Genomic DNA, 14742 nt, shown 5'->3' with positions numbered 1-14742 from the left:
CTAGGAAGTTAACACAGTCATCATGATTCCTATTTCTTTCTTTTTTTTTTTTAAGATTTTATTTATTTATTTATTTGAGAGAGCGAGCGAGAGAGAGCATGAGGAGTGGGGAGAGGCAGAGGGAGAAGGAGAAGCAGACTCTCCACTGAGCAGGGAGCCCGATGCAGGATTCAATCCCAGGAACCTGGAATCATGACCAGAGCCGAAGGCTGAGGTCATGAGATCCGACTGAGCCACCCAGGCTTCCATGATTCCTCTTTCATAGATGAAGAGACTGAAGCTGGAAGGGTTAATTTACCTTGTGCCAAGGCAGAGCTGGGATTTAAACCCAGACATCAGGTCCTCTTCACACTAGCCAATGCTGTTTCTTTTGTTACTGCAGTGATTCAGTGTGAGCCTTTGGAAACCCCTGATTTGGGGAGCATGGACTGTAGTCACCCCTTGGGGAACTTTAGCTTTATTTCCACATGCACCTTCAACTGCTCTGAGGGAACAGACCTCATTGGGATTGAGGAAACCACTTGTGGACCTTTTGGAAACTGGTCATCTCAAGAACCAACCTGTGAAAGTGAGTAACTCTTCAGACTAGAGGTTTTGTCATGGCCGCCTTGGGTTTACAAACTGAGAAAATGCAGTAGAGACTTGCTAAGAAGTCTCTGTCCTCTTTGGAACATAGTTTAATCTAACTTAGATCACACTGTGATGTTTTTTAAAGGGATTGTTGTTGCTCAAATCAAAAAGAAAAACCACAAACAAAAAACAACCAAATATCTCTGAAACCATCTCACAATATGTACATACATGGTGTGATTATACTGTAATTTTTATTTTAGTTTTCTCATTGTCTTGGCAAAAATAGTCTTGCTGAACCTCAGTTAAATGTTGGTTGTTCTGTCCTCTCAATAACTCTTTTTATGTGGCATCTCACTGAACACCAACGAATTTCCTTCCCAGGGGGTTGAGGGTTTTGGTGTTCTTCTTCTTTTTTTTTTTTAAGTGGGCTCCACACCCAGTGTACCCAACATAGGGCTTGAATTCACAATCCTGACTGAGATCAAGACATGAGCTGAGATTAAGAGTCAGACACTTAACCACCTGAGCCACCCAGGAGCCCCAATAGAAGGTTTTTTTGATTGTTTTATTTGGTTTATTCTTAAAATCATTTTTACTTTTCCTCCTCTGTGAATTCTCAGGGGAATAACAACCACTGTGAAAAACAAACACATAGTTTCTTGATCTTTTTTTTTTTTTCATTTGAAATGTGGTGGGTTTTTCTTTTTAACTGTCAAGAAGACTATCCCTATATGGGAGAAAACTGGCGGCATCTGTACCTGTGAAGTTTTGGTTACATTTTCTACATTTATGCATCTGACTCACTAATTTTAAGTGGTTTAGTTCTCAAAAAATTATCAAAATCATATTGAAATCATAGAACTAAGTTGCCCAACAAGTTGCTGAATTTACAAAAGTTGAGTGACCTGCTTCAGAGAATGAGGGTGTTTTTCAACACTGCTTGTCAAGTGAAAGGGTGGGAATTCTCTGCATTCACTGAGCATATTCCATGAGAGCTCTTGAGGCCAAGGCCATGTAGCATGGCACACTTTCAGCTGGAGAGTTACCAAGACTGGGGCAACAACCTAGAGCAGCCAACTCTACCCTCTGCTCCCCTCCTTATCACCTCCCAAGGGCGGTCAGTGCTCCTGGCTTCCCCTCTGACTCACCATTCTCCATTATTCTCAAGAAAATGAAGTCTGGAAGCAGCATTATCAGAACTAATTTTTAGAGATTATAAATGTCTAGATTCAATCAGGTGGTTCTACAGTTGAGTCAAGCAACTTTGGCTAAAAACCTTTGGTCAAGGGAGGGTCCCTGCTCAGAAATACTGCTTTTTTCTTTTTCATTGAAGTGATTCAATGTGAGCCTTTGGAGGCCCCTGATTTGGGGACCATGGACTGTAGTCACCCCTTGGGGAACTTCAGCTTTACCTCCATGTGCACCTTCAACTGCTCAGAAGAAACGGAGTTAATCGGGGAGAGGAAAACTATTTGTGGATCATCTGGAATCTGGTCAAGCCCTAGTCCAAAATGTCAAAGTGAATAAATGTGCCCTGATATACTGAAGATTTAAAAATGGAGTTGGTAGATGGGAGATAATGGGGGAAGATATATTAAACTTTTAAATTTCATTTTGCTAAATGTGTATGGCCTAAAGATAAATTTGTACACATTAATTTACTGTAAAATCCTGGGCTGTTCTATGTCTTCCTTCAATGGCAACCATTTCTTTCTTCAGCTGATTTTCAACTCCTATCTTAATTCTTAACATCTAAAGGCACTGTCTCTGACTTATTTCTTATTCATTCTTCTATTCTACTACTATCTTGCTTCCGTTAGTCCAGTAAAATGTCCCGACAAAGGTCACCAGTGACCACCTAATTCCCAAAATAGTGGATATTTCTCCATTATCACTAAGCTGATGCCTCCTTAATCTGTGTATGAGAAGGACTCTGTCTTCCTCATTTCCATGGACTCTCCACTTGACACGGTGCCCATGCTAAATCAGGTAAATAAATAAGTTGTCCTCTGTTTGGATCATCTGGGAACTTGAGCTTTTTTGCTATTATATATTTGGGTGTGAGAGTGGAAGCACCTTGAAAGAATTCATCAAAGTAACACCAAGAATAAGGGACACAGACCCTGTACTAATATGCAAAAGTACATTTGTTTAATTCATGGTATTGGAACATAGACTTTTTTCATATGGGTAGTTTTTCAACAAAAGCTCCCAAATGAACTTAGTTCACTCTTTCAAGAGGATATAGGTGTATCCATCTACTTATTTGTGAAGGAAGTAGAAATATGTGGTAGGACCACATCATTTAAAAGACAGTTTAGTGTAGGTCCTTGGATGCAAACAACAAGTGCATATGTTTGCACAGCTGTTTCAAAGTAAAAGCACTAATAATTTCCTTTGATTGATATGTTACCTGGTTCAGATCACTGGCTTTTATTTTTCTTGAAGTCTTATTAGACATGTTAGGTCTTCTCAGTATCGTAGAATCCCAACTATTGAACAAAGCCGTGGAAATAAATACAGTGATGACCACTTTTTGCCAAGATTTTTAGGTACTTCTTCTGGGAGTTCCATGAATTGCAAATCTGGAGACTAAGAATTTATAGGCATTGGGCTAGAAAAGTTTGTCCTGTCTCTGCTTCTGCTGTAGGCTCATCATGGTCTTTCCCATGCCAGTTTCATCATCTATCAAAGGGCATCAAATGGGCTATTACTGGGAGACGTGGGGAGGAACAAAGCCTAATGTCATGATATGGCACTAAGTACATAGTGCTGTGGCCTCGTGCTCTGTTCCTTACTGATCTCTCTTTCAGAAGTGGACAGGAGTTTCTCAATGATCAAGAAGGGTGACTATAACCCTGTCTTCATTCCGGTGGCAGTCATGGTTACTGCTTTTGCTGGGCTGGCATTTATCATTTGGCTGGCGAGAAGATTAAAGAAAGGTATGTGAGTTTGCCTTCATATGAAAGTAATACAATTCAAAATGGAAAAAATATAGAAACACACAAGAAATTAAGTATGATCAGTTCAACCGAAGCAAGATACCAAGCTCTGTGTTCTATAGACATCATCCCTGAGGATGTGTGAAACAGCCCATGCATACTTCCATTAAAACAAGTTGGCCGATTTGTGATTTTCATCTGACAAACCTTTTAAAAATGTCTACTGTCTTCAAGGCACCATGCTAGGGTGATAATAGACAAATGAGATATTTTAATGGTTCTTTGCTCTTCTTTAATTCTGAAAAAAAAAGGACGTATAATCTCTGTCCTCTAAGAGCCTAAATGCCTTTGATCTCAATGCTACAATTCCACTAGAAAAGGAATCTAATGTCCAATAAGGTTTTTAAGGCACTGTTCCCCAAAACCTGAGTCACATATCTGTCTGGCTTCTTACGTGTGGGAATTGCATTGTCTCTGGAAAAAAAATCCTCACGTTTTCCCCCCTGTGTCTATTCACTGAGGTCACAGTTCTAACCAAATGCACTGCATTTGCCTCCCCTCCACTCTGGCCTGGAGAAGAAAAGGGAATAAGGAGGGCTGTTTGAGAAGCCAATAGCTACTGCCTGGCACAATACATGGGACACCACCAGGGAAAAACAACAGCATCACTCCCCTCACCTCCCTCCTGAGTATGTCCAAACCTTAAAGTGGGACCGACTTGCTGGTTATAGGCCCACAGTCTGTGGCAGACCCTGAGTATGCACTGCCACACTTGGCCAAACTCACCTGGCAGAAACGTTTAAGACTAGGAAATTCATGGACATTAGCAGCTTTTGAGATATCACTGCCTTAAGTTCAGAGGCCATTAATGATCTCAAAATAACTGCTAACCAACTGCTTGGTGTGCCTTTCTATGGAGTCAGTTGATTGCCATTTTAATTTTACTTCCATCAGTTAATTAGTATGTATTCTGTTCAATGAGTATGGTCTATAAAGGCTGCCTCTCACCCATCCTCACTGCCAGTTGCAGGAATGTTATCTACCAATCCCTAGTGGTCTTCTACTGTGATCTGATCTTTCATTCCAAATATAAGAATGATACTAGATTATTTTTATAACCAACCCAGAAAGATGATGGAAGGGGGCACTGTTGATGTGCAAGAGCTTCCTTCATGTCAAGTGAGGGCCCTGATCCGCTCACGTGTCTCTGCTCCTGCTCTTGGAAATTCTGCTAAGACTGGATCCCATCATCTTACAGTACGATATGAAGTACTCAAGTATTACTCTAAGGCATAGGAAGAATGAGATTTTTTTTCTCCCGCCATTGATTATCCTTTCCATTGAGACTTCAAAGCCTGACCCCAATTGTCTTTTTTTCCCTCCTACCTTGGATGATGGTGACAGAACTGAGGGGTAGAGAATGCAGTGGACCATTACACACCACCCTCTGGGAGACGGGGCTGTTCTCTAAATAACCTTTAAGGATTTGGGGGCTGGGAGTCATCTTAATAAGTAGGATATCCCCAAATTCCAAAGTCTTTTAATAACTGTTAGTAGAATCTAAAGACTAGAATGAAGTCACTTGTATTCAGTGGCAGGGTGTGGGGTGCAGGGCGGGGGTTAGCTGGCGAAGGTGGCTCAGCAGGGGTGAGAAAAGCAGTGGGGTTGTTTTTAAATTTTTTTTACCCTGGAGTCATTTCTGTACAAGATCTCAAGCTGATAACCTGAAAACTACATGCCCCTGCTGTGGGAATAAGTGTGGGGCAAACAGGAAATAGATAACGGGCAGTTGGGCTAGATAAATGTATGCCAACAAAAAGAACAGAAGCCCCCGAAGATCACTGACTCTGTAGGAGAGTCAGGGTATCTTTAATGTAGCATTTTAATAGCCTTCATTTGTGGAACATCTTCTGATATTTCCAACTTTCAAGTGACTTTATCTTCCAAAGATTGTAGTTGTAAGTTAGTTCTTTGCAACAAGAATGTTTCTCCTATAGAAACAGTGTTAGGAATGATGGTTAAGTTCCCAGGTTAACCCCCCAGAGCTTTTCTAACAGTGTAGCTGACACATTTACAAGAAAAAAAAGTTAAAAGCAATAAATCTGCATGTGTATAGTAGTTATCAACTCTGAGGAATTCATATGTGTTTTGGGTTCAGCAAGCTGGAAAAAGAGGACAGGTGAATATTTAGGACATAGTAGCCAGTGAAATGACTAGATTCTTGACTCCTGTCCTGTCCTTGGATGGATCTTCTGAACCTGCAGTTTGATACCTGCCCTAGTTGTCTTGATATCCGGGCTTTTGCTCCGTTCTTCTGGAAAAGACATAAATGCAAGCTCCAGAAATGCATGCCCGTCTGTATGGGCTTGTCTAGAAACACTTTTCCCCCTCGATAACCATTCTCTGATTAGTCATTATCATTGGCCCTGTTTGATAAAGAAACTGAGGCAGGGATTTTAGGTCAAATGTCTCAAATCCCATATCAGCAGGGGCCAGAATCAGAGAGCAGACTCCCATCCACACATGCCCCTTAACACCAATGGTCTTCAGATTAATGAAGCTCTTGGTTGGAAGACTTATTCCCCACCTGAACCAACCCACAAGGTTAGAACAAGACATGAAACTGAACATATGCCCCTTAGTTCCTTTTATTCAAAAAGAACTCTCTCAGTAGTAACAGATTCTTGCTCATGTATTGTTATGTGTGTCATTGTTCCTAAAAGGAAAACATATTTATATGAAGATAAACAAACAGAACCTTAAGTTAATTAAGATTTAATTCTCTTTGCTCAAATGCAAACAGCCAATGTCATCAGCAGGCTGAATTTTGGAGGAAATGTGTAAAAGAGTAAATTCTAACATTTTAAAGGTTTAAAACAATATCTGAGGCTGTGTATGTGGTAGGCCCTGACCTAAGCAGTTTGAATACGTTTTATTTTACCAACTCAGTGAAGAATCATGCTCCTTTCACAGATGAAGGAACTGTGGCTTGAGAGGCTAAGCAGCTATTCAGAGACACACCACAGTTGATAAAACAGGATTTGCACTCAGACTGGATGATTCTAGAGCTCCAGTTTATAGCCACTGAAACACAGTGCTTCCCAGTGATTTTTTTTTTCTCAAAAAGCTTTTTTTTTTTTTTTTTTTGCTTTTATTTCCTCTGGAGTCCAACTCTGCAGTTCTTTCATTAATCTATTTATTTATACTCTTTTCTTTTTCAGAAATAATGTAAGATGGTTTATGAAATGTATTCAACATAGTAAGTTAAAATTAGTTTAAAAGTAGGTAAGGAAAGGAAGGCCAAAATTTAGGGCATAAAAAGAAGTTGGAGCAAGAGGTGAAGTTAGTACACAAAAATGTGTGTCACACTTGATAGAAAAGGGTCTCAGCTCTGGCTCTGTTTCCCAGCAGCCAGTCAAAGAAGGGAGCGTAAATAGTTATGATATTTACTGTGTTTGTAAGATAAAAACACATCAGTTACTCAGATGAATGAGTAATTCCTGCCACCGAGACCCGAGTGAAATTTCTTTGTGGATTCTCACAGACAAGGTAGTGTGAGACGTAATGACACATATTCTCACAGTATTAGTAGCCAAGTCTCTTAGGGAAGAATCTGCAGGTGGGCTGAGATGGTGGGTGGGAAGAGGTAAACACATGTATAGGCATAGCGGGACTGACCATCAGGCAATTCGGGCTAGACTTCTGTCTCTATGATCGGCATAAAGGATGAAATGGAATGCAGAAGCATCTGTATCAATGGGTCTATTATGTATGAATATATACCACTGTTTGAATTAGCACATTAAGCCAGCATCTCAAATCCCCTTACACACAGCTGAGGTCCACCAACAAATACACAATACACCTCAAAAGCCAATTTTGGGAATAGGACTCTGCCTTCTCTCTTACAATTGGACTTGTCTACTTTCACTGATGCCATTTTTCCTATTTCTTCTATTTTTAGGTAAAGAGTCCCAGGAAAGGTAAGTTTCATCAGCGAGAAGTTTCTACATCTGTTGATCTTTTCTCTACCTTCCTTGAGACACTTCCTGTTATAGCTAGACATGTTAACTCCTTAGTAAGTATTTACATGAGGTCTCATTCAAATGAAGTTTCCATATAAAGTGATAATCCACCAGCCTCCTCTAAAAGCTGTGCTTTTGGCTTTTTTGTGTGTGGGTGGTTTTGTTTTAGTGCCAGGGGATTAGAATGATTGATTGAATGAATGAATGAATGAATGAACAAATAATGCCCTATTAAGAAAGGACAGTTATGTGAAGGGAGCTCTTTCTGATTATCCCTGAATTTTCTATAAGGATTGGAAGCATGATGATTTCTCTTCTTGTCCTAGAGGAATATAAGGGCAATACCAAATACAGTTTTCGGGAAACATTCAATTCATCAAGCATTTATTGAGAAACTAATAAATCCCAGGCCCTAAGAAGGTATAATTCTGGACCCCAGGCCTTCAGTGCCTAGTATAAGAATGTAAATGACTACTGCTCTGATAAGCATTGACCTTCAGAAACGTGAAAGAGGTAGGGAACGTGAATTCTGCCTGTGGCTTCCGCAATGAGGCAATTTTTTTTTAGCTTGGTCTTGAACCTCAGATTTTTTCAGCTGGAGAAACACAGACTGAGAAGCAATGCAGGCATATGTAAATACACGGTTCAGTTGGCAGAATTGAACATGGCAAAACATTTCTCAGTTTCAGGGGTTCAGTGACTTGCTTATAGATTTTGGGAAGGAGAGTATAAGTAGGAAGAACTATGAAAGTGAGACTTTGGTGACATACTGAGGGCCCAGTTAGAAAACTGAGCTCGTTTTAAAATGCTGGAAGAAGCAGGATGGTCCCTGAGGATGTTGGTTGCTTGTTCAGGCAACCATGCTACCAACCACAAATTGTTATGAAGAAGTTCTTACTAGTTCAGTGAACTGTAGCTTTGAGTGCAAAAGAGAAACCATGAGCCTCAACTATAGGGAACAAACTTAGGGTTGCTGGTGGGGAGATGGGTGGGGGGGATGGGGCGGGTGATGGGCATTAAGGAGGGCACATGATGTAATGAGCACTGGGTGTTATATGCAACTGACGAATCACTAAATTCTACCCCAAAACTGATAATATCCTATATGTTAACTGAATTGAATTTAAATAAAATATTAAAAAAAGAGAAACTGGGGAGATATAAGGCAACATAAGCCAGATCATAGAGTAATTTATAAGCCATATTAAGGAACATGGACTTAATCCTCAGGTCTTTTTGGATAAAGCAGGTGAATGTCATGCTGAAATTTTCACCTTATGAGGGATCATTCTGCAAACAGGGGAGTTGGGTGAGCCTGGAGGCAAATAACTGATTTGGAGGCATTTGAAGTTACTAGGTTAAAGCTGATGGTGCCTGTCTAGAGAAATAGCAGTGAGGTTGAGTTCATGAGGTAAGAGGTAAAATCAAGTGACTATGGTAATTAATTCGCTAAGTGGGAGAGAGAAGAATCAAAGAAGTCATCGTAGTTTTGATCGGGAACTGGTGGATGGTTCCTATCTATACTATACTATTTACTGAGAAGGAAACATAAAAGAATGAGAAGTTTTGGAGGTGGAGATCATAGGTTCAGTTTTGTCTGTGTTGAGCTTTAGGTGTCTGTGGCTCATCCACAGTTGATTGGTTCAGTCTGTTGCACAGGGGCCACCTTGGGGCAGGAGAGTGGATCTGGGGTTTCTCACATTCCAGGAGGTTAACTGCTCTTTTGGGAGCAGGTACAGTCATCTGGGAAGTGTGTGGAGTGGGAGAACAGAAGATGATGTGGGAGAGAGGGCAGGAACCTGGGTAAAATCCATATCAAACAGGGTGACAAGGGGCACCTGGGTGGCTCAGATGGTTAAGCGTCTGCCTTCAACTCTGGTCATGATCCCAGGGTCCTGGGATCGAGTCCCACGTCGGGCTCCTGGCTCAGCGGAGAGCCTGCTTCTCTCTCTCCCTCTGCCTCTCCCCCTGCTCATGCTCTCTCTCTCTCTCTGTATCCCTGTGCCTCAAATGAATAAATAAAAAAAAATCTTTAAAAAAACAAAACAAAACAAAAATGGGTTGACTGAGGAAAAGGAGAATGGGGAGAAGTTGCCAGAGAGGCAGAAGGAAGATGAGGAGAGTCTGGGTTATGAATGCCAAGGAAAGAAGGAAGTAGAAATTGTTTCAAGGGCTTCTGGGAGAACCAGTGAGTTCTCACTGAACGTAACAAGGGTATCAGTGCAGAGACTGTTCTGTTTGAGGTCATGATGGAAGAAGTCTGATAGCCAGGTGTTTAAGGTTCAGTGGGGATGAGGAAGTAGAGGCAGAACACGTAAGCCATCTCTTTTTAAAAAGCTTGCCTAGGAGATGGGACAGGAACTGGATGACTGGATAAGAACATCAGGTCAGTGGAGGTTCTCATATTCTATTTTATTTTATTGCCCTATCTTCCATTCAATACTGTAGATGGGGACCTAGACCCTTCTCTGGGCTGGGCTCCCTATCTCTGTGGGCAGGAAATCCACAAGATGTAAAGATCTCTTTCATGCTCACACCCAGTGAGTGAAAGTATTTTCTGGCACAATCCACCCAGAGCTGTTTTCTCGTCACAGGAACCACCTGTTTTTTAATTGCCACTAGATGGAAGCAGATCAATTCAATTTTTTAGGAGACCTTGGGGGACAGGAAGAGAGGCTGGCAGGAAGAGTATTAGCATTAAGTTCATTACCACACTCAGCTAATTGCCATATTAAGTTTAACGGCTCACTGATTTTTACAATGAATCAATCAATTATTGTTTATTGCATACTTTTGTGTTGGAACAATGCTAAGCTTGACTGAGACACCAAGAAGAGTAAGTCCTTGACCCTGACCTCAGGGAGATTATTATCTAGTTGAGCAGTGAAGACAAAAAAATAAAAAAAAATATTTTCAGAAAAATATAAGGCAGAGGATGGTAATAGACAATGAACTCTGTGTTAAAGGACTTTTTCAATACAGAAGAAGCTTGTTGATCACAGAAAATCTTATAAAGAAGGTGAACCCTGGGTTGGTTTTGAAGAATGGATGGGATTTAGGTGTATGAAGAGAAGCAGGGGAGACTACAGGGAAATGATTTAAACACGCTATGGTAGTGGGGCTGGGGCAGCGTGTTCGGGGGGCAGTGACTGGAACTGCCAGGAGTCCAGGGTGTAGAGGAGCTGTGAACAGAAGTTGGAAAGGAAGGCTGGCCCCATCAAGATAGGTCCTGAATGAGTCACCAGATGTTCTAGAAGGACTTAGCAAAGAAGCAGTATTTGCCCAGCTGCCTTGAGACACCTCTCATTTATTGACCAAAGTGACTTTAATTCATAGAATTATAAAATTTTAGGTCTTGAAGGGATCTTGATGGACATCATTTTCAAACTCTATAACTGAGCTAAAGAACTTTCCTATAGGCCCTGAGCTAGTGACATAGTTAAGATAATTGTAAACCTTTATGAAACATTAATTCCATGCTGCACACTGCTCTGAGTGTTTTAGGTGTCTGAAATCATTCAATGTTGCCTACAAGCCTGTGGGGAAGAAGTACTATTAATACTCTCATTTTATAGGTGAAGGAACTGAGGTAAAGAGAAACAAAATATCTGGTCTGAGGTCACTGAATAAATGAAAAAGCTGAGATTTATATCCATCTGGATCCAAAGATCATGCTTCATCCTTATGCTTCTAGAACTCAGGACTCAGTGATTGAGCCCTAAGTCCCAGACACCCTCCTCTCCCAGTGATGCGATGACTTTTCTCTCCGAAACCATTTGTGATGGTACTGAGGAAGGGTGGGATGGAAGAAGTAGAGTGTGTTTCTAGAACAAGCCAAACATAAAATGAAAACCATCACACTAAATATTGGGGCATTTTTTTAAAGCCCTGGCGCCAACCTGCATAGTCCTGTGTGCTCATACTTAAAAGTTTTTCGCTGGTGAATGACCAACAGCTAGGGCATTTGTGGTTTCAATTCTTGCCAGGTTATTTTCACTCTTCTGCAAATTGGTTCTGTTTACCACCTCATTTGGTTTCTAGTGTCTAAATTCTGCCTGGGTAAAAGCTACACCCAAGATACACAGGAAGATACGATGCCAACCTCAGTGGAGGGTATATGTGAAATTTTGTTTTCAGAAACATTTTTATCTCTGTATTGGCAAGCACATTTGCGGCTGCTGAACTGTGGTTTACCCTGGCAGTTCATCATGAGAGCAGAGTCTCAGAATCTGGTTCTCCCTTTGAAACGTGCTATTAAGACATGCCATAATTGCCTCCCCGCTCCCTCCCCCCTCCCCCATCCCCTGCAAGAATGAGACAACTGTGTCACATACACACAAAAAGGTGTCATTTACTTCATGAAACTAGATTTGTAACCATTTCCTTAAATCATGTCCCACCAGAATCAGGCATTTAGAGTTACTACCATACCTTTCATAAGTTTTGATTTTTCTCTAATTTTTCTTTCTATTTGAGCATTGTCAACTTCTACTTTTCATTGACTGCCCACCACTCAAAGTCTATCTAAAATGCCCTTCATACTCATTTGATCCTAAAACAAAGGTTGTGCCCCAGAAATGTCTCCAGGTGTGGTCCATGGACCAGCAGCATGAGCATCACCAAAGAGCTTGTGAGAAATGCAGAATCTCAGGCCCCACCCAGACCTACTGAATCAGTCTGCATTTTAACACCACCTCTGGGTGGCAAGCACCTGCAAGTGTGAGAAGCATTGCTTTAGGGTTTTCTTCTCATTCTTTTGCCTTAGTGAATGTCCTGTGTCTTGTCCAACCTATCTGAAAGGCATTTCCTTCACTCCTTTTCTGACGTTCAGTGAATATTTACCTTTACTAACACTGTTAAGTTTTGCAATTTTTAATCTCCTTATTTTAATTTATATTCTCCTGTTTTTCATTCAGCACAAATGATCCATATTAAAGCAACCTCTGTGAAAAAAAATTCTTGGGATACTAAAGTGTCACTGGATCCTTCAAATCCCTCCCTGAAAAGTATCTCATGGTGGTGTCTCCTATATTGAAGATGGAGTGCTTCTCTTTCTCTGCATCTGGAAAGATTTCTACAGGATCAGCAGCTCTTTCTGCTCCCTATGTGCCCCTCACCCACCCCTGCACCCCTGCCTACAGTTGTGCTTTACATTGCTTGTGTTTTATTCTCTTTTTCATGGACCATGGGGGGAGAAGATGGCTTTGGAATATAAAGATGTCCGATTTTGCTCTCTATCTTGACTCCATTTCCAGTTCCAACTCAGTGCTGTCCCTGATGACCTTCTGTACCTGATGACCTTAAATACAGTGGAAACTTGATACATGTGTTCCTACAGACTCGATTTTGTTGCAAGTCACATTTTATCTCCCCTGCCCTCCAGTCGCTTCTAGGGGTACATTCTTAGAGATAAGTTCATAAAAGTGATGTTATCCAACTCCAGCAAAGTAATGGAGTTCAGCTCCAAACAGAGAAAGTCCTACTTGCACAGTAGCGTCACCTTCTGTAAATGGAGGCCATCCTATTTAATTGCCTCAAGCCTCTCCACCTTCTGTCTCCTCTTCCCAGTTGGCTGGCTTCCACAGGTAGCATCTCATGAGCACCAAACCAAAAGAGAGAAGAGCGAGATAGCCTGCACTGATTTTTTTTTTTTTTTTTTGGTTTTCAGTGTTGCTCTTTTTATTGGACCTACAAAGATGTCTTGTATTTGATGTTTTTTTTTTTTAGCGACCACTATATTGTTAATAAAAAACATCACCAGAATGCTAGCTGCAGGCAACATGTCTTTGATGTCAGTTTAAACAAGAAGAAAGAGATTCCTCCCACCCCAGACCTCTTACCCATCTACCGAGATTCTCTCTAGTCTTTAAGATCCATCTCAAACACCCTCCCCATCCCACCTCCACTTCTTTCATAATTAGTCCTTTCATTGCTAGTCCAGACCTGTGGCCTCCTGCGGCAAGATTAGTCTACAACATGCAGTTTTGTACTTAGGGTTTTTTTTAATGTTACCTGGTCTGTTATTTCAAAATTTATCATGCGTATGTTTTCTCTCAGTGAAATTCTACCCTCCTTAAAGACAGAGAATGTGTCACATCCATGGAGTGTCTAGCTCATTACTAGACACTCAGTAAATGTGGATTCATGTAACTCAGAAAGAGCATACAGTGTACTGTTGATATAAGTTGCAGCAAAACCTCTCTCCATGCATGTAATGACTTGAACAGATACTCCTCTAATGTGGCTAACTTCTTACAACAGAATAGGGGCCTGGTAAAAACTAGCTGAAATCCCTTCTTGCCCCATGGCCAATACCGCTTTCATACAAGAGTATACATGTTATGATAATGATTTTTTGCTAATGATTGTATTTTCTTTCCTCAAATCCATCTCAGATCCTGCTTTACAATATGAGCTGTTGCAAAAAAAATTCTCCATGTTCTATACTATGAATCTAGGCTATACCTTTCACCTTCATGTAACTTAAGATATACCCTTTAGAGTTACACAGTGTACAACCTGCACAGACTCACACAGCAGCCCTGATTGCAAGGCCTTATTTGACTAGGACATCAGAATCAAAGACACCACATGGTGGCTACTTCTTGGGAATAAGATGTGTATAAACTTAAAAACAGTCCTTTGTTTGAGCCCTAAGGATTATGTATGATCCTGGGAATTATGTCATGCTATATCTGTTAGATAAAGACTCATTTTAGACCCAAAGACACCCCCAGATTGAAAGTGAGGGGGTGGAAAACCATTTACCATGCTAATGGACACCAAAAGAAAGCTGGGATGGCAATCCTTCTATCAGACAAATTAGATTTTAAACCAAAGACTGTAATAAGAGATGAGGAAGGACACTATATCATACTTAAAGGGTCTCTCCAACAAGAAGATCTAACAATTGTAAATATCTATGCCCCTAACATGGGAGCAGCCAATTATATAAGGCAATTAGTAACAAGAACAAAGAAACACATTGACAACAATACAATTATAGTGGGGGACTTTAACACCCCCCTCACTGAAATGGACATTTCATCTCAGCAAAAGATCAACAAGGAACTAAAGACTTTAAATGACACACTGGACCAAATGGACTTCACAGACATATTCAGAACATTCCATCCCAAAGCAACGGAATACACATTCTTCTCTAGTGCCCATGGAACATTCTCCAGAATAGATCACATCCT

At 40.8% G+C, this 14742-nt stretch overlaps 1 protein-coding gene across 2 annotated transcripts; it reads left to right on the top strand.

The window, feature by feature from the left end:
- The first annotated feature begins 349 nt into the window (after window positions 1–349).
- Window positions 350–12861, top strand: LOC102731797 (L-selectin-like). 2 transcript variants are annotated; one of them, XM_081811712.1, is made up of 5 exons: window positions 357–568; window positions 1907–2092; window positions 3387–3515; window positions 7480–7498; window positions 12457–12861. In XM_081811712.1, the coding sequence occupies exons 1-5, from the start codon at window positions 424–426 to the stop codon at window positions 12473–12475; spliced, it is 498 nt and encodes a 165-aa protein (XP_081667838.1). In that variant the 5' UTR covers window positions 357–423; the 3' UTR covers window positions 12476–12861. The 2 variants fall into 2 exon arrangements, with proteins under 2 accessions (XP_081667839.1, XP_081667838.1); XM_081811713.1 differs by lacking the exon at window positions 1907–2092 and having other exon boundaries at window positions 350–568.
- Window positions 12862–14742: the final 1881 nt, after the last annotated feature.

Source organism: Leptonychotes weddellii, unplaced genomic scaffold, assembly GCF_054177405.1.
Source record: "Leptonychotes weddellii isolate Sample4059 unplaced genomic scaffold, ASM5417740v2 HiC_scaffold_968, whole genome shotgun sequence".
Lineage (NCBI taxonomy): Eukaryota > Metazoa > Chordata > Mammalia > Carnivora > Phocidae > Leptonychotes > Leptonychotes weddellii.
This window is presented reverse-complemented; position numbering and strand designations above follow the sequence as displayed.

Bases quoted from the DNA above. Each gene is read 5' to 3' on its own strand.
- LOC102731797 (XM_081811712.1), top strand. From the start codon at position 424: ATGGACTGTAGTCACCCCTTGGGGAACTTTAGCTTTATTTCCACATGC. The intron at 569-1,906 runs GTGAGTAACTCT...TTTTCATTGAAG, and splicing joins TCAAGAACCAACCTGTGAAA to TGATTCAATGTGAGCCTTTG. The intron at 2,093-3,386 runs GTGAATAAATGT...TCTCTCTTTCAG, and splicing joins CCCTAGTCCAAAATGTCAAA to AAGTGGACAGGAGTTTCTCA.